Source organism: Drosophila virilis, unplaced genomic scaffold, assembly GCF_030788295.1.
Source record: "Drosophila virilis strain 15010-1051.87 unplaced genomic scaffold, Dvir_AGI_RSII-ME tig00001170, whole genome shotgun sequence".
Lineage (NCBI taxonomy): Eukaryota > Metazoa > Arthropoda > Insecta > Diptera > Drosophilidae > Drosophila > Drosophila virilis.
In genome coordinates this window covers 379,254-398,054 of record NW_027212828.1, presented here as the reverse complement: position 1 = coordinate 398,054, position 18,801 = coordinate 379,254, and the positions used below count along the sequence as shown (strand labels likewise).

The following is an 18,801-nucleotide window of genomic DNA, read 5'->3' as shown; positions in this document are numbered from 1 at the left end:
CAATCGTCGAGCATATCCCTTTTGAACATAATCGTCCATAATTTTCATATAGGCTCGTTTAAGCTGATCGTTAAGCTTCATCTTTCTCTCAATGTTGACCAATCAACATTATCATGGTTCCATAACGAACCTGTCTGGTAACGTTTCCCTATTTTCACAGTGGTGTCTTCGAGTATCTTCTGAGCTTGTGCATCGTCGCTGCCTGCGACTGGTGGCGTATGCTTCAAACCGAAGCTCTTTATATCAAAATAGTCACTTACCATCTTTTGGATTGCATCCTCCTGTGACACTCATAGGAGACATAATATTGATGGCGTTGCCGTTCAAACCACCCATTCAAGTTCGGTGGCTGCGGAATATGGTCCCTATGGTTTGCATTGGAAGTACAAGATGCGCATGGTCCATCGCCCCGCGATAATTGGAAGTCGTGCACTGTAACACATCACGTCGCTGCATCGTTGTCGATTATCGTTACAGACGAGGCTCGTTGAGCAGCGCATACGTATCGATCCGCTAAATGGCCCCTTGCAATGTCACTGGCAATATGCAGAATAGTAGGCGATCTCCATCCGAATCGACACAACTTAAATTCCTTTTTTGCGTCAATTGACCATCGACCAGCTGCGGTGCCCTTGTGTGCGGATACGCTGGTCCAGTATTCATCACTATATTACCTGCAGGTTGCGATGTATTGTGATTAAGGGATGATGCCTCTTCCGGCATCCACTTGGAGTCGTTGGCCGAGAAACAAGGCTGTTACCTTTTTACACGTATCCACTTATTTAACGGAGAGGCGTAATTAAACTTGTTGCAGTCCCTGACTGCATGCTATCCATTACGGATTGTACACTGTTTGGTGCGACCTGAGTGTCGCTCTTCATTATTCTGGTCAATGCTGGCATGTAGCACTCTACGCTTCTGCTGCCTACTATCCACGTCCACAATCGTACATACCAGTTAGAGACAGTTAATATGTTGGTCAACACAGAAGAGTCGATTTCTCCAGTAATTAATTAATGAATAAATTGTAATAATATATTTTTCTGAAACTAAAGAATGTTAGTGCCAATATGCTTATTTATTTAAAATAAATGTATGCAAAGCCAATATAATGTACTTGGATATACTTGGATACCTATGGATACATATATGGCTATGCTGTTATAAGTACACAGCTACAAAGAGAGAGAGAGAGAGAGAGAGAGAGAGAGAGAGAGAGAGAGAGATAGAGAGAGCAAAGACAATATAAACACTAAGGCGAGTAACGCCATACAACAAAATGCTACTATGCAGCTTGATTTTTCGAAAATTGAGAACGAAAACGAAATTTGTAGCATTGCGCTCCTCACAGCCGAGAGAACGAAAAAGCTAAAAATAGAATTTGCTCTCAGCTTCGGCTCTATGAGGGCCGTGCAAGCAATTATGTTTGTATGCGTGTGAATATACATACATAACAGCATATTTGAATGTGTTGTTATCCACTGCTCTGGCAAAGTCTCTGGCTGGCAAAGAAACAATTTTCTTAGTTTTTTAGCTCAGATCACGACCTACCCAAAATTTCTGTTGATATATGAATGCATTTCGTAGACTGAGGTTGGCTCCGTACAAAATATGTATTTTTAAGGCGATGCAAATATTTATGTAATTTTTTATATTTGAAATTATTAATTAAATTATAAAGTAAAATAAAAGTGCAAATTTGTTGTTTTCAAAGATACATTTAATTAATTTTTTTTTTTTATTATTATTTTTTGTTTGAATTATAAAGAACAAACTACGCAGGGAACACCGCGAGGAGGTTATTATAATTATAATAGGGTCATAACTAAATATGACCTACGAGTCGACTTGAAATTGTAATTGTAAATTGTAAATTGTAATTGTATTATTTAGCACTCTTTTATTTCTTAATTGGAGAATAAAACTAATATTAATTTAACTTAAAGAAATTATGTAAATATTTGCTTCGACTTAGAAATACATATATTCTGCGGAGCCAACCTCAGTACACAAAATGCATTCATATATCAACAAAAATTTGGGATAGGTCATGATCTGCGCTAGAAAACTAAGAAATTTAATTTCGTGCCAGCTAAAGCCAGAGCAGTGAATAACAACACATACATACATACTTTAAAGTTCTTATGCATGTATAATTCACGCATGCAACCAAAGGTGCACACTCGCTATTGGCTGAGACAAGAACTTTTCTCGAGCATACACTGCGCAAAAAGAAAAGTGAAATCAATCTATGTTTGCTATTTTCTTAACATAGTTATTGCGCAAGAAGCGCCTTGTGTAAATATTGTAAAGGTTGTTAAATTTTCCTGTAAAATTAATCGTTAATATCTAGGGTAATATATCATTTAAATAAAGCATGCATTTCATGGATAAAGCACAAGCACTTTGCGTCGATCGTAAGCTCTAAACTTTTTCGCTCAATGTACTTCGAAAACGAAGCGACGCAAAGCAGCATCCACCAGCTTTGCTGAAGGCAGGCTGGCGACTAACTCGACTAACTAACGTAGCTCGTGTCAGCATCAGCAGGCCGCGACTTCGGCATTCGTTCGTCTGGTCTTTGGAGAAGGAACAACCAGTCGGCAGGCATGCCGTACGGAGCCTCAAAGGCCAGACGAAAGGCCAGGCTAGAAATTTTGCGACGCATTCGCGTTACTCATTTTAGTGTTTATATTGTCTTGGGAGAGAGCGGGTGTACTCATACATAAGTGCGCTCACCCTCGGAGCGCCTAAAGTTCAAATCGGCCAATCGCTTAAATCACCTATTTCATAACTTTGAAATGTTTCAATTTTAATCTCTTTTACCCTGAACCCATTAAAAATGGGTAAAAGGGTAAATTGTGTTTGTGCAAAATGCAAATGTATGAGCCGGCAGAAGGAAGCATCTCCGATCGCATAAAGTACTGATATTTTAGATGTAGGTGATCCAAGTGCCTGATCGAGTTTGTTTCCGATAATCGATAAATTACTCCGTTTCCAAGCAATCGATAAAAATCGATATTGATATCATGTTTTTTGAGCAATTTTGGTAAATAATCAGAGCTAGAGTCACCAAATTTGACATATAGCTTTTATAATATAATATATATAGTGACATATTCACAACAACAGCATTTTGAACCACTGTTATTCATAAGCTAATTGCATGGCATAACCCATTGTGTGTTTACAAACTGAATAATCATAACAATAACATGCCTTCTGCATCCGAATTCAAATAACGCTAACAGCAGCAAAAATCCTAAGAGCAGAATGCCTTCTGCAGCCAAGCTCACATATTGTCAACAATCATTTATAAACAAAAACTGATCAACAGAAAGGCGCTAGCATAAACAAGCTGCAGCCGCTGTCCCTTTGCAAAAAGTCACGTACTCCAATTATTATTTAGCTTTAAATATAGCGTAAGCCAATTTTGTTAGCTCAGTCTTACTCCAGATATTCAACATAATAAACCGATACAGATTCACGGTCGGGAAATATAGTTTTTTATTTCCAAACTTATAACTACGTTATTGGCGCAGCCGGTAGGATAGCATTTTGTGAAAAGAAATAAATTAAAGTTTGTGAGTGATACGATCAATTAAAGAGAGCCTTATCCATACAACTGGTGTCTTCTCTGATCAACAAGTGTAATTGTGCACAGTATTACAACTAAATCGAATATATTTCAACTCCAAAATTCGCTATCCGCAAAAGAACTGAACGTGTGAAAACAATTCAAGCAACGTATAAATCCAATTCGGTCGTTGCAACAAAGTGAATTTCGTGACACAAACAAAAAAAAAATAAATAAAAAAAATGGAGCAACCAGAAGGCTCTCATGTTCTCAAGAATTCAAACAGAATTTACAACAAGCACAAATAAATAACCCCATAAATCAAAATATTTCTCAAGGTAGATATATACCAAATCAACCGTACAAGCGTATACGAGAAAATACTAGTGGTTCCCAAAAAATGCAGGTTGATGAAAATTATCAACAATCCGAAAACTATCAGGGTAACTATGTTCAAGAAGAGTATGGTTGTCAGAACAACCAATATGAGGTGTTTCAGAATAATGAAATAAAAGACGAAAATTTTCCAATTGGAGCCTCGGGACAAGCCAGTACATAGAAATTAAAATTAATAACAGACGCTACAGTTGTTTCATTGACACTGGGTCGTCAATAAATATGATGAGGGAAAACTTCCTTAACTACTTCGATTAGAACCATGACAGGGATATCAAACTTAAACCATTATGTATCCACTGCACCTAATAAACTCTTTAGGCAAGATCAGATATTTTACATACATGATTATTCACCTTATTATGATATACTTTTAGGCAGAAATTTATTAAAGGCAAGCAACGCCATAATTGACTACGCTCATGACAGAATAATAATTAGCGAGAGATCGTTCAATCAGAAGAAATTAGGTTGGGATCCAAATTCAGAAAAAAACTTCGAAGCATATTTAAAGCCAGAAAGTTATACACTAGAAATTAATTACGCAATAAGTAATGAAAAAACATCGGGAGAAGATTACCGAGTTGATCATCTAAACGTTGAAGAAAAATCAAAACTATTAAAATTACTGAAAAATTTCAGTGACATTCAATATCGAGAAAGTGACAATTTGACCTTCACGAGCATTGTTAAGCACGAAAATAATACACATCATGAAAATCCAATTTACAAGAAACCATACGGTTACCCTTTCGCTTTCGAACAAGAAGTCGAAAAGCAAATTAAAGATATGCTTACCCAAGGTATTATTCGGCATAGCCAGTCGCCTTATTGTAGTCCCTTATGGATCGTACCAAAAAAGGCAGACGCCTCAGGAGAGGCAAAATTTAGATTAGTCGTCGATTACAGAGGATTAAACGACATTACAATCAATGATAAATTCCCCATTCCAAACATGGACGAGATTTTGGGAAAATTAGGAAGATGTTCATACTTTACAACAATAGATTTAGCAAAAGGTTTCCATCAGATTGAGATGGACAAGAACTCAATTAATAAAACAGCATTTTCTACCAAATACGGACATTACGAGTATACTCGAATGCCATTTGGACTTAAAAATGCACCAGCAACATTCCAAAGGTGCATGAATCACGTTATTCGTGATTTAATTAACAAGCATTGTCTTGTTTATTTGGACGACATTATTGTCTTCTCCACATCACTTGAAGAATATTTAAATTCAATAAATAAAGTTTTTGAAAAATTAAGACAGGCAAATTTGAAACTTCAATTAGATAAGTGCGAGTTTTTAAAAAAGGAAACAGAATTCTTAGGCCATATTATAAGTCCAGAAGGCATACGGCCAAACAAATTGAAAGTAAAAGCAATACAAGAATTTCCTTTGCCAAAAACATCAAAGGAAATTAAATCATTTCTAGGTTTATGTGGTTATTATCGAAAGTTCATTCCAGATTTTGCAAAAATTGCAAAACCCATGACTCTTTACCTAAAGAAAGCGGCAAAAATTGATATCAAAAATGTTGAATACAAGATCACAGGCCAATTAGTTTCTCAAGTAGAACGTTAAACGATCATGAACAAAATTACAGTACAATAGAAAAAGAGCTTTTAGCAATAGTGTGGGCAGTAAAATATTTTCGCCCATATTTATATGGCAGACCATTTGACATTTTAAGCGATCATAAGCCACTCTTTTGGCTAAACAACATTAAAGAACCCAACATGAAATTACAACGTTGGCGTATTAAATACTTAGAAGGAAAATTAAACCACGTAGCAGATGCTTTATCACGCATCAAAATTGAAGAAAATATGCTAGGCGAACAAGATATTAACACACAAGCTACAGCACATAGCGCTGAAGAAGATAATGAAAATTTAATACATTTAACAGAAAAACCATTAAACTATTTTAGAAGACAAATAGAAATGATTAGAAGTGATACCGAGCAAATAGAAGTTGCACCATATTTTAAAAAATTAGGAATAAAAATCGAATATTTAAACTTAAACATTGAAAAAGCTAAACAGATATTGATAAAACATTTTTGCAAAAATTCAAGCGTATTATACATTGAATACGATTCCGATTTTGAGATAATACAACAAGCCTTTAAAGAAATAATGAACCCCAAAACAACTCGAATATTACGAACAAATTTTAAACTGAAAGACATTAGGAGCTATGCAGAATTTAAAGAAATAATAGTTAGCAACCACAAGAAACTTTTACATCCAGGCATCGAAAAGATGGTCAGACTTTTCAAAGAAACATATTATTACCCAGACTATCAAAATTTAATCCAAAACATAATTAACGAATGTGAAGTTTGTAATCTAGCTGAAATTGATCACAGGAACACATCTTGTAAATTTAAAATTACACCAGAAGTAGAAAACTGTAGAGAAACTTACGTAGTAGACATTTATTCAATAAAAAACCACAGCTATTTAATATGTATTGATTTATATTCAAAATTTGCAAATGTAATTGAACTTAACGGCAAGGATTGGATAGAAGTTAAAAGTTAATACACATCATGAAAATCCAATTTACAAGAAAACATACGGTTACCCTTTCGCTTTCGAACAAGAAGTCGAAAAGCAAATTAAAGATATGCTTACCCAAGGTATTATTCGGCATAGCCAGTCGCCTTATTGTAGTCCCTTATGGATCGTACCAAAAAAGGCAGACGCCTCAGGAAAGGCAAAATTTAGATTAGTGGTCGATTACAGAGGATTAAACGACATTACAATCAATGATAAATTCCCCATTCCAAACATGGACGAGATTTTGGGAAAATTAGGAAGATGTTCATACTTTACAACAATAGATTTAGCAAAAGGTTTCCATCAGATTGAGATGGACAGGAACTCAATTAATAAAACAGCATTTTCTACCAAATACGGACATTACGAGTATACTCGAATGCCATTTGGACTTAAAAATGCACCAGCAACATTCCAAAGGTGCATGAATCACGTTCTTCGTGATTTAATTAACAAGCATTGTCTTGTTTATTTGGACGACATTATTGTCTTCTCCACATCACTTGAAGAACATTTAAATTCAATAAATAAAGTTTTTGAAAAATTAAGACCGGCAAATTTGAAACTTCAATTAGATAAGTGCGAGTTTTTAAAAAAGGAAACAGAATTCTTAGGCCATATTATAAGTCCAGAAGGCATACGGCCAAACAAATTGAAAGTAAAAGCAATACAAGAATTTCCTTTGCCAAAAACATCAAAGGAAATTAAATCATTTCTAGGATTATGTGGTTATTATCGAAAGTTCATTCCAGATTTTGCAAAAATTGCAAAACCCATGACTCTTTACCTAAAGAAAGCGGCAAAAATTGATATCAAAAATGTTGAATACAATAAAGCCTTTGAAAAATTAAAAATATAAATTATAAACGACCCAATATTAGTATGTCCAGACTTTAATAAAAAGTTTCAGGTAACAACCGACGCAAGTAATTTTGCAATAGGAGCTGTGTTGTCACAAGATAACAAGCCAATTAGTTTCTCAAGTAGAACGTTAAACGATCATGAACAAAATTACAGTACAATAGAAAAAGAGCTATATGATATAGTGGTCCGATCTTAATAGGATTTTGCATATGTATGAGGAGTAAAGTAAAACTAATAAATGCCGAGTTTGGTCAAGATATCTTGAAAAACAAAATGTTATTTATACAAAAACTTAATTTTCGACCGATCAGTCCAATGGCAGCTATATGATATAGTGATCCGATATTAATTGGATTTCGCACATATATGAAGAGTAAAGTAAAACTAATAAATGCCGAGTTTAATCAAGATATCTTGAAAAACAAAATGTTTTTTCATACAAAAACTTAATTTTCGACCGATCGTTCCTATGGCAGCTATATGATATAGTAGTCCGATATTAATAGGATTTTGCGTGTATATGAGGAGTAAAGTAATATTTAATAAATATCGAGCTTGGTCAAGATATCTTGAAAAACAAAATGTTTTTTTATACAACAGCCCTACTTTCGACCAATCGTTCCTATGGCAGCTAAATGATACAGTGGTCCGATCCTGGTTTTGACATATGTGCTGCGTGCAACAAAAAGAGGGACTTCTGCAAAGTTTCATTAAGATAGCTTTAAAGCTGAGAGACTAGTTCGCATAGAAACAGACAGACATACAGACGGTCAGACGGACATGGCTATATCGACTGTTGATGCTGATCAAGAATATATGGGGTCGGAGATGTCTTCTTCTATGCGTGAACCATTTCACGACAAAATTATAATACCCTCTGCAAGGGTATAAAAAGGGCTCGATACAAGCCCTCCTAAAATGGTTTCTTACACTATTTATATCTTAACACTCGAGCGTGTCAACACAACCACTAATGAACTTAATGATCTAGGTGTCATTCTTGCTCATAAACCTAAATTCGTTGCTCATGGTCAATAAGGCCAGAATAATGTTGGGTTTCATTTATCGAAGTTTCATTTAGCGGAGTTTGACGATCCTTGCACGAAGGACCCTATACATATCTTTGCTTTTCTTAAGCCATTTATTTCTCTATTAAGGTTTTCTTTTGAATTATAGATTTGTGCAAGATTATCTTATTATTCAGTTTTTTTTTTTAAATTAATTGTTATACGTTATTTCTGTGTTGGTTATGTAAACGGACAAATAATGATATTCGTAATTTACTGGTACGTTATTTACTTCTAAATATTTTCTTCTTATTACATTTGAATAAATAATAATTTATGTTCCTTTCCCTGTTTGTTTGTGTGCTTAAAGTGTTTTTCGTCTCTCTGCTCCATATGATCTGTTTTCTTCAAGGAGGCTTAGATCTGTGTCTGGGATCAAATACTTATTTATTTTATTTTATTTATTATTTTATTTATTTATTTATTAATGGTCGACAAAACGAGTGTCTTCCTCATTATTCAAAATTGTACAATATAATTATATGCTAAAAGCCTAGTTAAAGGATACAATTTTCTAAATAGCATCACCGACCGATGGAGGTGTTTTATTTGCCAGTCCGGCCAGCTGTGCCCCTTTTCACAGCTAATTTTGTCAGTGACGCTATTAGAGCCTACATCTAAGCAGAAGGTTGTAAGTAGGAAAAAAGTGATCTCAAGTGAAATTAAAAATAATCTTAATTTGCTATATTAATAAAGAAAATACAATAAATAGGAAAAAAGAAAGTAAGAAAATTGTTAATAAAGTAAAGTTATAAGATCAACTTGATTGATCTTGGAATTTCTTTGTTGTTGTTGTTTCAATGCATGCCTCACACTCAGTGATTATGTTCTGAATAATATTTTGATAATCGGGAAAGCGTAATTGAATAGCTGGGTGTAAAAGGTATCTTAGTTTTAATAACAATTTCTTTGAAATCTGCATATACGTGTATTTCTTTCAATTTGTTGGCGGATTTCGGAGCCTTAGATGTGTCTCTGCTTTATTATAGAAGTTTATGATTTTTTTCTTCTACAAGTTAACGTGTAGCTCTTGCACTTAGTAGTCTGCGCATTGGCTAAGAGTTGCAATCATGGTGCCGACACACCGATATGTTCAGTTCTGTGCTCTGTTGCTTATGCTGAGCCAGCTTGCCGACTGTAGTCTTGCATGGGGAGGCTCAAGGGCAGTCGATAGTCAGAATCGGGATATCGACGAATATCCTGAATCGCCTTAGGATGGCGGAAATTGCGGAGGTGGCAACGCCGATCTCACTGTTCTACTGCTCTAATTGCGGAAATGTGGGAAAAATATGAGAGCGTTGAATATTACTTACTCGATTCGCCCAGAGGAGGAGATTAGCACGTGAGCAAAACGGATGCACTTTGCGATGCCTTTGGCCTTGACCTAGTCCCCTGTTCGAATTATGGTCATTAGTATCGTGATATATCAAGTATCTTTCATTTTATACCTACCGTCACCTCCCCGCTACTTCCGAAGAGCTATAAATCAAGTTAATAACCCAACTTTTATTGCCAACCAAATATTCTATGGTACAATAAGATATACTGTAGAAAATTTCATAAAGATCGGTTAAGAAAAAGCCAAAGTTATATGCAACTGCACAATTGAATTTTTTTAAGAATTTCTGTTTACATGTACACACACACATATTATGCGCGTCTGCTTCGCATTCTAACAGCATGGTAATTGTGATATTTTTCTGTAATGCTATTTTAGCTCCTTTTTATCATAAGTACTTATTTATTTGTGTGGCTGCTGAGTAGAGGCATAGCAAGTGGTGCGGTCTGTCGCGAATTCGAGCCCTACCGGGGAAAGAATTCTTTTTTTCCTGGTGCGGCTGTTGAGTAGAGTCGACAGCAAGTAATGCGGTCAGTTGCGAGTTCGAACCCTGCCAAGGGAACTATTTTTTTTCAATTTGTTTGATGTTGGAATCAGAGGGTTCAGGTTATCCCCTAGTCGGGAGCTCCCGGCCTAGAACCTCTTACTTGTTTTGTTATTAATACTTTAAAAAAAATAAATAGAAAATCTAGTAATAATCGATATTTATTTATTTTTTAATAAATTAAAACAATTTTAAATATTAATATATTAATCAATTTATTAATAAAATCTTATTAATATATTTTTTAGGAACTGGGTGCTGATGATGTGATTCGAAGAATAGGAGAATACAGAACCAATCTGGAAGCTGAACGGTGCTCCGACACGATAAAAGCTGTAATTGATAATGCCCTCGATACACAGCGTAATCAAATTGTTGAAATGATAGAACATGTTGCCCGCAAGATGTCTCCATCTATACGTAGATTCTTAACAGAAGGGGCAGAAGTACTCCATAAAGACTCAAATTCTATGGAAAGGCTGATGATGTACTTAGAACGGTCATTAACGACGCTTTATGATACTCTTAATGAAGTCAACTTTGGCAGAATTTTGGACGGTATTTGGGGAGAATTGTCGATAATAATATATGACCTTATTCAGTCTAATCTCGATGTGAGTATAGATCAAAACCGTCTAGGATCTTATAATATGCATTTTCATTTTAGAAACGCCGACCGCCAGCATTTTTTCAAAACTTGAGGGACACTCTCCGCACTATGATATCTTGCTTCAAAATTGGAGACGCAAAAACATCAGATGTTAAAATTTTATCAGAGATTGAAAGCATACTAGACCTCCATGCTCTCGAAACTGCTGATCTTATCCACCAATATTATCTAGACCGGTATAGAAATCAAAGAGAACAATCCACAGCACATTTCGGGCAACTTACAATTACCGGACAATTTACAGATTCTGGATTATTAGTAAGTATAAACTTGAGGTGTGCTTGACTATGATGAGATCCCTCGAAAGGTTATCAATATCGACAACTTAACTTCTCAAGGTTTAATCCGTATGAGTGTTCGCTTCATGCTTCACACGTCTGGCTACTTTGCGTAGCTCGCCGGATGGGGTATGGGTTTTAAAGTAAACAAACTCGTGGCTAAACAATATTATTAACAATAAATAACAAATATACGTGTCAAGAAGGGTGATAAAAAGTGTTAAAAGAAACATGGAAGAACCTCATTATACACAACATATTTGCTCAGTTAGATGACATAACTTAGCTTACACACTCAATTTTCGGTCCCTACGAATTTATCTGGTCAAAGCAACGCCAATCCCCGAGGGTGATTTTTTGGAATTGTCCTTTTTATACTCTGAGCCCGTTAATAATGGGTATAAGGGTATATTGTATTTGTGCAAAATGCAAATGTATATAACAGGCAGAAAAAAGCATCTCCGACCCCATAAAGTACATATATTCTTGATCAGCATCGACTCGGCAGTCGGTCTAGCCATGTCTATCCGTCTGTCTGTCTGTCAATCTGTCGGTCTGTCCGTTTGTCCGTATTATGAACGCAAGGATCTCAGAACCTATAGGAACTAGAGAATTTTAGATGTAGGTCCTTCTAGTACCTGCGCAGATCGAGTTTGTTTCCGATAATCGGTAACTTACTCCGTTTCCACGCAATCGTTAAAAATCGATATAGACATCCTGTTTTGTGAGCAAATTGGGTATAAAATAAGAGATAGAGTCACCAAACATAATATGTTGCCTCTAGTATATTATATATGTCAAGAATCGAAAAAGATCAGTTAAGAAAAAACTAAAGTTGTGTTTTCCTGCGTAACTGGATGGACCGCACATGCCAAGAATTTCTGTATACATGTACACACACACATACATTCTTCGGTGTTTGTTTCGAAATCTATCAACAGCATTACGATTGCGATTGCTGCGATTATTATTCATTTTTTCACAATAATACTTAGTTATTGATGTGGCTGTTGAGTATAGGCATAGCAAGTGATGCGGTCTGTCGCGAGTTCAAGCCCTTCCGGGGAAAGTATTTTTTTTTTGCTGGTGTGGCTGTTGAGTAGAGTCGACAGCAAGTAATGCGGTCAGTTGCAAGTTCGAACCCTGCCAAGGAAACTATTTTTTTAAATTTATTTGCTGTTGGAATAGGAGGGTTTAGGGTATTTCCTAGTCGGGAGTTCCGACTAGAACCGTTTACTTGCTGAATTTCTGAGAAACGTAAACTATAGAGTGCTCTTTGTCGTTTATATCACATAACGTTAGAACGGCACCTAATGCCTGCAACGCGTCGCAGCCCATTATGCTGGATTAACTGGCTATAATATTCAGTCATGTTGAGAAATCTTCAACCTTCTCAGAGACAGTATTTATTTATACCCTTTCAGAGGGTATTTTAATTTTGTCGTGATATTAGCAACGCATAGAAGGAGACATCTCCGACCCCATAAAGTATATATATTCTTGATCAGCATCAACAGCCGATGTAGCCATGTCCGTCTGTACGTCTGTCTGTTTCTATGCGAATAAGTCTCTCAGTTTAAAAGCTTAAACTTTGTAGAAAACCCATATTTTGCTGCACGCAGCACATATGCCAAAACCAGCTGGATCGGACCACTATGTCATATAGCTGCCATAGGAACGGTCGGTCGAAAATTAAGTTGTTGTATGAAAAAAAATGTTGTTTATCAAGATATCTTGACCAAACTCACCATTTATTAGATTGACTATGCTCCCTATAAATATGCAAAATCCTATTGAGTTCGGACAACCATCTCATATAGCTGCCATAGCAACGATCGGTCGAAAACTAGATTTTTTATAAAAAACCTTTTTGTTTATCAAGATATCTTGATCAAACTTGGCATTACCTATTTTCCCTGTGTTTCTTAGGTACGAGAAAGCACTATAAGCATTATGAAAATAGTGGGCTTGCAAGGGTATTAGCCTTTCTTTCTCGATTTTTGTTGACAAAGCTTACTCTCAAACAATAAGATATTAGTTTCAGGGTATTATTGTGGTTTGCAAAATCACTTTTTTTTTATATATATACTTGAAATGACGTTCAAATCTTTCAATCGACTAAGTAATCCATTTTAACCTTTAAGCAATGAGAATCAATACAAGCGTTTCAGACAAATACCATAGGACTAGGAGAATTACTTTCCTCGTTTACTCTAACATACAATCGTATTCTGCATAAACTTCATTTTGTCTGGGTGGGTGATAATGCTTAAGCTTAAGTGGTTCTAATAAACCCTTATCAATATGATGGATACCTAAATTGGTACGATGGCAATTTGTCATTGATTTCCTAAGTTGCTTAGTTTGAGTAAACGATATCGATTTGCTTTTAATCATTGACACTCTTTGCGGCTGCACTTCTAATTCAGAAATAAAAAATTAAATAACTAAACTTTTTTTTTTTAAACTTGGTGGTTAATAAAATAATATGTTTCATCATATATATAATAATATGTTTTATTTTAATATTTTTCCGTTATAATTCTTTCAATTCTTTCAATTCTTTCAAAACAGTTTTCTCCTAATACACTAACGGATGCTCCTGAGTCTAATAAACCATATCGTCAGAAAGCTGTCTGAATTTTGTCATAGGATCTGTTAACATTCACCTTACTGCTTATATTAGTTTCTTATTCCATTCGTAAATTTACTATTTTCTTATATATTTCTCTACTCTTCTCTTAACGTAACGAATGCAATTCATTCTTATTAAATTCACGTATTTCTATTTTGTTTACTAGCAATATGCTTTTCGGGTTATTGTGCTTCAGACAAAAGAAGATCTGAACTGTAAATGCTTTGGGCGAACAAATATATTTTCTTTTAAAAAGTTTGTAAGTGTTACAACACCTGCTGATTCTTTCAGTCGTTAATTCTTTATTACTTTATTACATTCATAAAGATTTCAACAGAAATTTTCTTAAATTGCTATTTTCTCCCCATAACACGCATCAATTTAAAATTCTCTTTTTGTCTCTCCAAGCTTGCGAGTAATAGCCAATTTTAAATTGTTTTAAGGAGCTTCTGGCTCTTGCTTCTTAAAAGTACACAAATTTTCTCTAATAATCGAGATTCCGAGCAATTGTGGCAATTTAAGATGGTTATTAAACTTTTTTAACGAAAGTCTAGTTCTTTCTACGCGTAACGCTTCCACTAAATTCCGCTGCATATTGGTAATCTATCTCAATATTGTATTATGATTAATCATAAGAACTCTTTAAAAGATATTCCTATATGTTATTAGCTTTTTGACCTTCTGCCTTATTAGGGCTTGGAAAACTTTCTACTTTGACTGCAGGAAATTATTTTGGACTCGGACTCCGCGCGCGCCGTTTTCTAATCTGAGTTCTACTTCTATTCCGTCTCATAGTCTAATTTCTTTATCTTAAATTACAAATATTAATTTCCTAATATTATTATATTATTTAGTATTGTCAATGATACTAAAATACTAATAAATTTGCTAATAGTTCATAAGCTTAGAGGCATACAGATACTTTCGTTCAGACTCATTCTGAACTGTTTATAATAACTATAACTGGCCATTACAGATTTAGTTACCTGTCGTTAAGGCAACCTTATTTCTAATTCTCTCAAAATACCAAGATTTCATATAACAACACCATAAAAATAAAATTACATTGTATTGAAATTGCTGCATTGTAGAAAAAGAAATTAGATTTGTCTATATTAGCAGTCTGAAAGCCTCAACTGTTTTTTTTTTCTTTTCTCTTATCTAAGTCAAATTTAGTCGAAATAGAAATTAGTTCTTAGGTAGTGTGGCAACACTAGGTACCAACAGCATTGGATGGGATCTTTTTAAATTGGATGCCTCGCTGTGCGTAATACTTAATACTCTCACATATATTGTATATTGAATATATTGGACAAACAATCCAATGAGCAGCAATAAGTTAAATACTCCTCTAGCACATACATTTTAAAACTGAAATATCTGTTCAATTTTTAAGAAGCAAAGGTTGTTTATTATTATTTGCTGAGATATCGTCGATATAATAATTAAACTTAGTGTACTTGATATAGTGGTGTGGAAGAAAAAGTCATGGCGGAGTTATAAAATGTAACTGTAACAAAAGGAACAATTCCAAAAATATCACACGCGGGGATCATGCCATTTATAGAGACGGAAAATGGAGTGTGTAAACTCAGTTATGTCATCCTTCCGATTTCTCTTAGACCTTTATAAGCACCAGTCTTGACCATGAATATTATTTACCATTAGATCCCACATTCCATTCGGCGAGCTAAGCAAAGCAACCAGACAATTTAATCATGAACTGAACTCTCTTGCGTTCATACATACGGACAGACGGACATACATACATTTGCACATATATATTAGACGCCTTATACCCATTTTAAATGGGTTCAGGGTATACAAATAATAAAAATAGCGGCACACATATATAATACAATTGCAATTGCAATTCTATAATTATTTTTTGAGAACGTACGTTAGGCGGTTACTCTCCCGTGGCTTGTCAATATGAACAAACGTTTTCCTTAATAACTTGTATGTTGCATAGTTGATCTTGATCGCATTTCGGAAACATCCTTAAAGCTGTCTGTAGTGCCAATTGGAGTTATTATTTGCTTCGTTTTGCGTGTTATATTTGCACAGATCCAGTATACCCTTTTTACCCATTTTCATTAAATTTCAGCTCAAAATATTAAATGCTCGCAACTTAGTTTCTATGGATAAAAACGGACTATGTGATTCATTTGTTAAAGTCTACATGATGCCTACTGGTCGATTTAATGGGCTTACACCAGTAAAAACGGCCGTTCATAATAAAAATTGCTTTCCACTCTATGACGAACAATTTAACTTGTAAGTAAATCTTTCTATTGGATCACTTCATATATATGAATTATTATTTATATATGTTAGTAATTTGAATTCGGATCAACGCCTGATGGAAGATAGCTTGATTTTATTTAGTGTAAAGGATAAGGATTTATTTGGAATGACAAGTCAATATATAGCAGAATGTTATATAACGTTTGCAGATCTCACAGCATCTAATGGCGAGCAAATTATTATGAGCCTATGTAGACCAGATATCACAGGTAAACAGTTATTTTCTACAAGTTCAAAATGCTAACATATTTAATTTTTTCAAGATTCCATGGCATTGCGTGCTCTGGAGCATAGACAAGGTGATAAGCAAGCAAAGGATTTTCTGAAAAAGTTAAAGAGCAAATCAAATTCTTAATTCTCGATACTGACGAATGTCTAGTCAACGACTTGTTATTTACAAATGTTATTATGGTATTATTTATATATTTTCGCAAACTTGAGTAAAAAGTCCATTTTAACTAGACATACGCATTTATATAAATATATTTTGAAACAATATTAATAAATATGAATATAAAAGAATTTACCAAAGGCCAGACCTTAAACAAGGGCGACGATTATTAAACAGATTAGCAGACTCGTTTATAAGTTTTACAGATAATTTTTTAAGATTACAACTTTTCAATAAATATTGAATGGTTCATCGATATATACTATATTCTACTCGTACACGATCTTAGTATTTATTGCATAAAAAGTTTGGTAGAAATAACAAAGGGAGATAGCCATCTTGTTGGATCGAAAATTTTAGCGGTTTGCAAAGTTTTTCGCGTTTAGTAAATACTTCCCTATTTTCCACTTTTCGTACTTGTACGGAGATTGGGCTAGACAAACGTACACTAAAATGACATTCGATCATTTCGCGTATTATGCTATGATGTTCGCTTTATAAGAAGCTGCAATAGATTCATGTCGACACTCGTTGCCTTCCTCGAATTCAAAATGTCCTGTATCCAGTGAGAGCTGCAACTTGCATCCATTCTTGGACCGATAAGACGAAGGATAATTTCTTGGGAGACTTTGCACATTTAGTGGGGTGAAATATGTTATAAAAAATAGCACAACCGTTTTCAGTAAGGTATTAAAAATGTTCTTTGTTCGGAACTCTGTCTGCTTCAAAACATTAGATATAGATATTTTTATATGTATCGCTCTATCGCAGAAGAGCATGATTAAAAGAGATAGAGGGTGTGTATTATTTATTTATTTATTTATTAATGGTCGACAAAACGAGTCTCTTCCTCATTATTCAAAAGATTGTATAATAGAATTATATGCTAAAAGCCTATTTAAAGGATACAATTTTCTAAATAGCATCACCGACCGATGGAGGTGTTTTATTTGCCAGTCCGGCCAGCTGTGCCCCTTTTCACAGCTAATTTTGTCAGTGACGCTATTAGAGCCTACATCTAAGCAGAAGTTTGTAAGTAAGAAAAAAGTGATCTCAAGTAAAATTAAAAATAATCTTAATTTGCTATATTAATAAAGAAAATACAATAAATAGGAAAAAAGAAAGTAAGAAGATTGTTAATAAAGTAAATCAATGTAAGTTAGATAAAAAGTGTTAAGTAGATAGGACAAAGAGAAAAGTAATGGAAAATCACCGAAAATTTTTTTTGGGGGAAAATTTTTCAGCCTGTCCGTCAAGCTATGCCCCTGCTCATAGCTGGGAATGGTGAACGACTTCCCGAAGGTATCCTGAAGGCAACGATTTTATTAGGGGTAGAGACAGTTCGGTAGAGAAAACGTAATGCAAACTATTTTAATTTTTACATAGCACGCGAAAAGGATTGTTCATAGCGTAATTTGTTGTGCATTAGATAGTAATAAGGGGCGATAATTTCTGGTTGGTCTAGCCGGAACAGAAAATTGAAGACGCCCTAGCAGAAGAGGAGAATCTATGTCGCCAATGGAGTAGGACGGCAACAGAAGATTAGGGTCCCAATTTAAACCTCGTAAGGCAAAAAGCAGAAATTGCTTCTGAACAGATTCAATACGATCCTGGCTGTTGTTATACATTTTATTATGTGTATGCATTGATGAGTAAAAACATATTTTGTATAGATTTCCTGAAAGTGACTACTTCTGTTTCCTTTTTACTGTCAGATTCTTCTACATTTACATTTACTCCCCTCATTTCGGTTACTTTTCGGGTTAATGTGCTTCTGACAATAGATGATCTGAACTGTAAATGCTTTGGGCAAACACTTATATTTTCTTTTATAAAGTTTGTTAACTTTACAACATCGGATGGTTCTTTCTTTGTGAATTCTTTGTTACTATGTTACATCCATACAGATTTTATTAGACATTTCCTTAAATTGCTGTTGTCTCTACGTTTTCCGTCTCTCCAGCCAATTTAAAATCCTTGAAAGAAGTTTCTGGTTCTTGCTATTTAGCAGTAAACCACTTTTTCCCTTATAATCGAGATTCCGAGTAATTGTGGCAATTTAAGATGGTTATTAAACTTTTTTAACGAAAGTCTAGTTCTTTCTACGAGTAACGCTTCCACTAAATTTCGCTGCATATTGGTAATCTATCTCAATATTGTAT

The 18,801-nt window shown here is 34.6% G+C and overlaps 1 protein-coding gene across 4 annotated transcripts in view; it reads left to right on the top strand.

The window, feature by feature from the left end:
- stac (C2 and C2B_Munc13-like domain-containing protein staccato) overlaps positions 1 to 16,770 on the top strand; it is a 184,364-nt gene extending 167,594 nt beyond the window's left edge. For all 4 annotated transcript variants that reach the window (XM_015168274.3, XM_015168276.3, XM_070210807.1 and 1 more), the window contains 5 exons: positions 10,607 to 10,972; positions 11,026 to 11,286; positions 16,049 to 16,218; positions 16,279 to 16,457; positions 16,512 to 16,770. In XM_015168274.3, coding sequence (XP_015023760.1) covers positions 10,607 to 10,972; positions 11,026 to 11,286; positions 16,049 to 16,218; positions 16,279 to 16,457; positions 16,512 to 16,603 — 1,068 coding nt within the window. In that variant the 3' untranslated portion in view covers positions 16,604 to 16,770. The remainder of the gene's footprint in view (positions 1 to 10,606; positions 10,973 to 11,025; positions 11,287 to 16,048; positions 16,219 to 16,278; positions 16,458 to 16,511) is intronic.
- Positions 16,771 to 18,801: the final 2,031 nt, after the last annotated feature.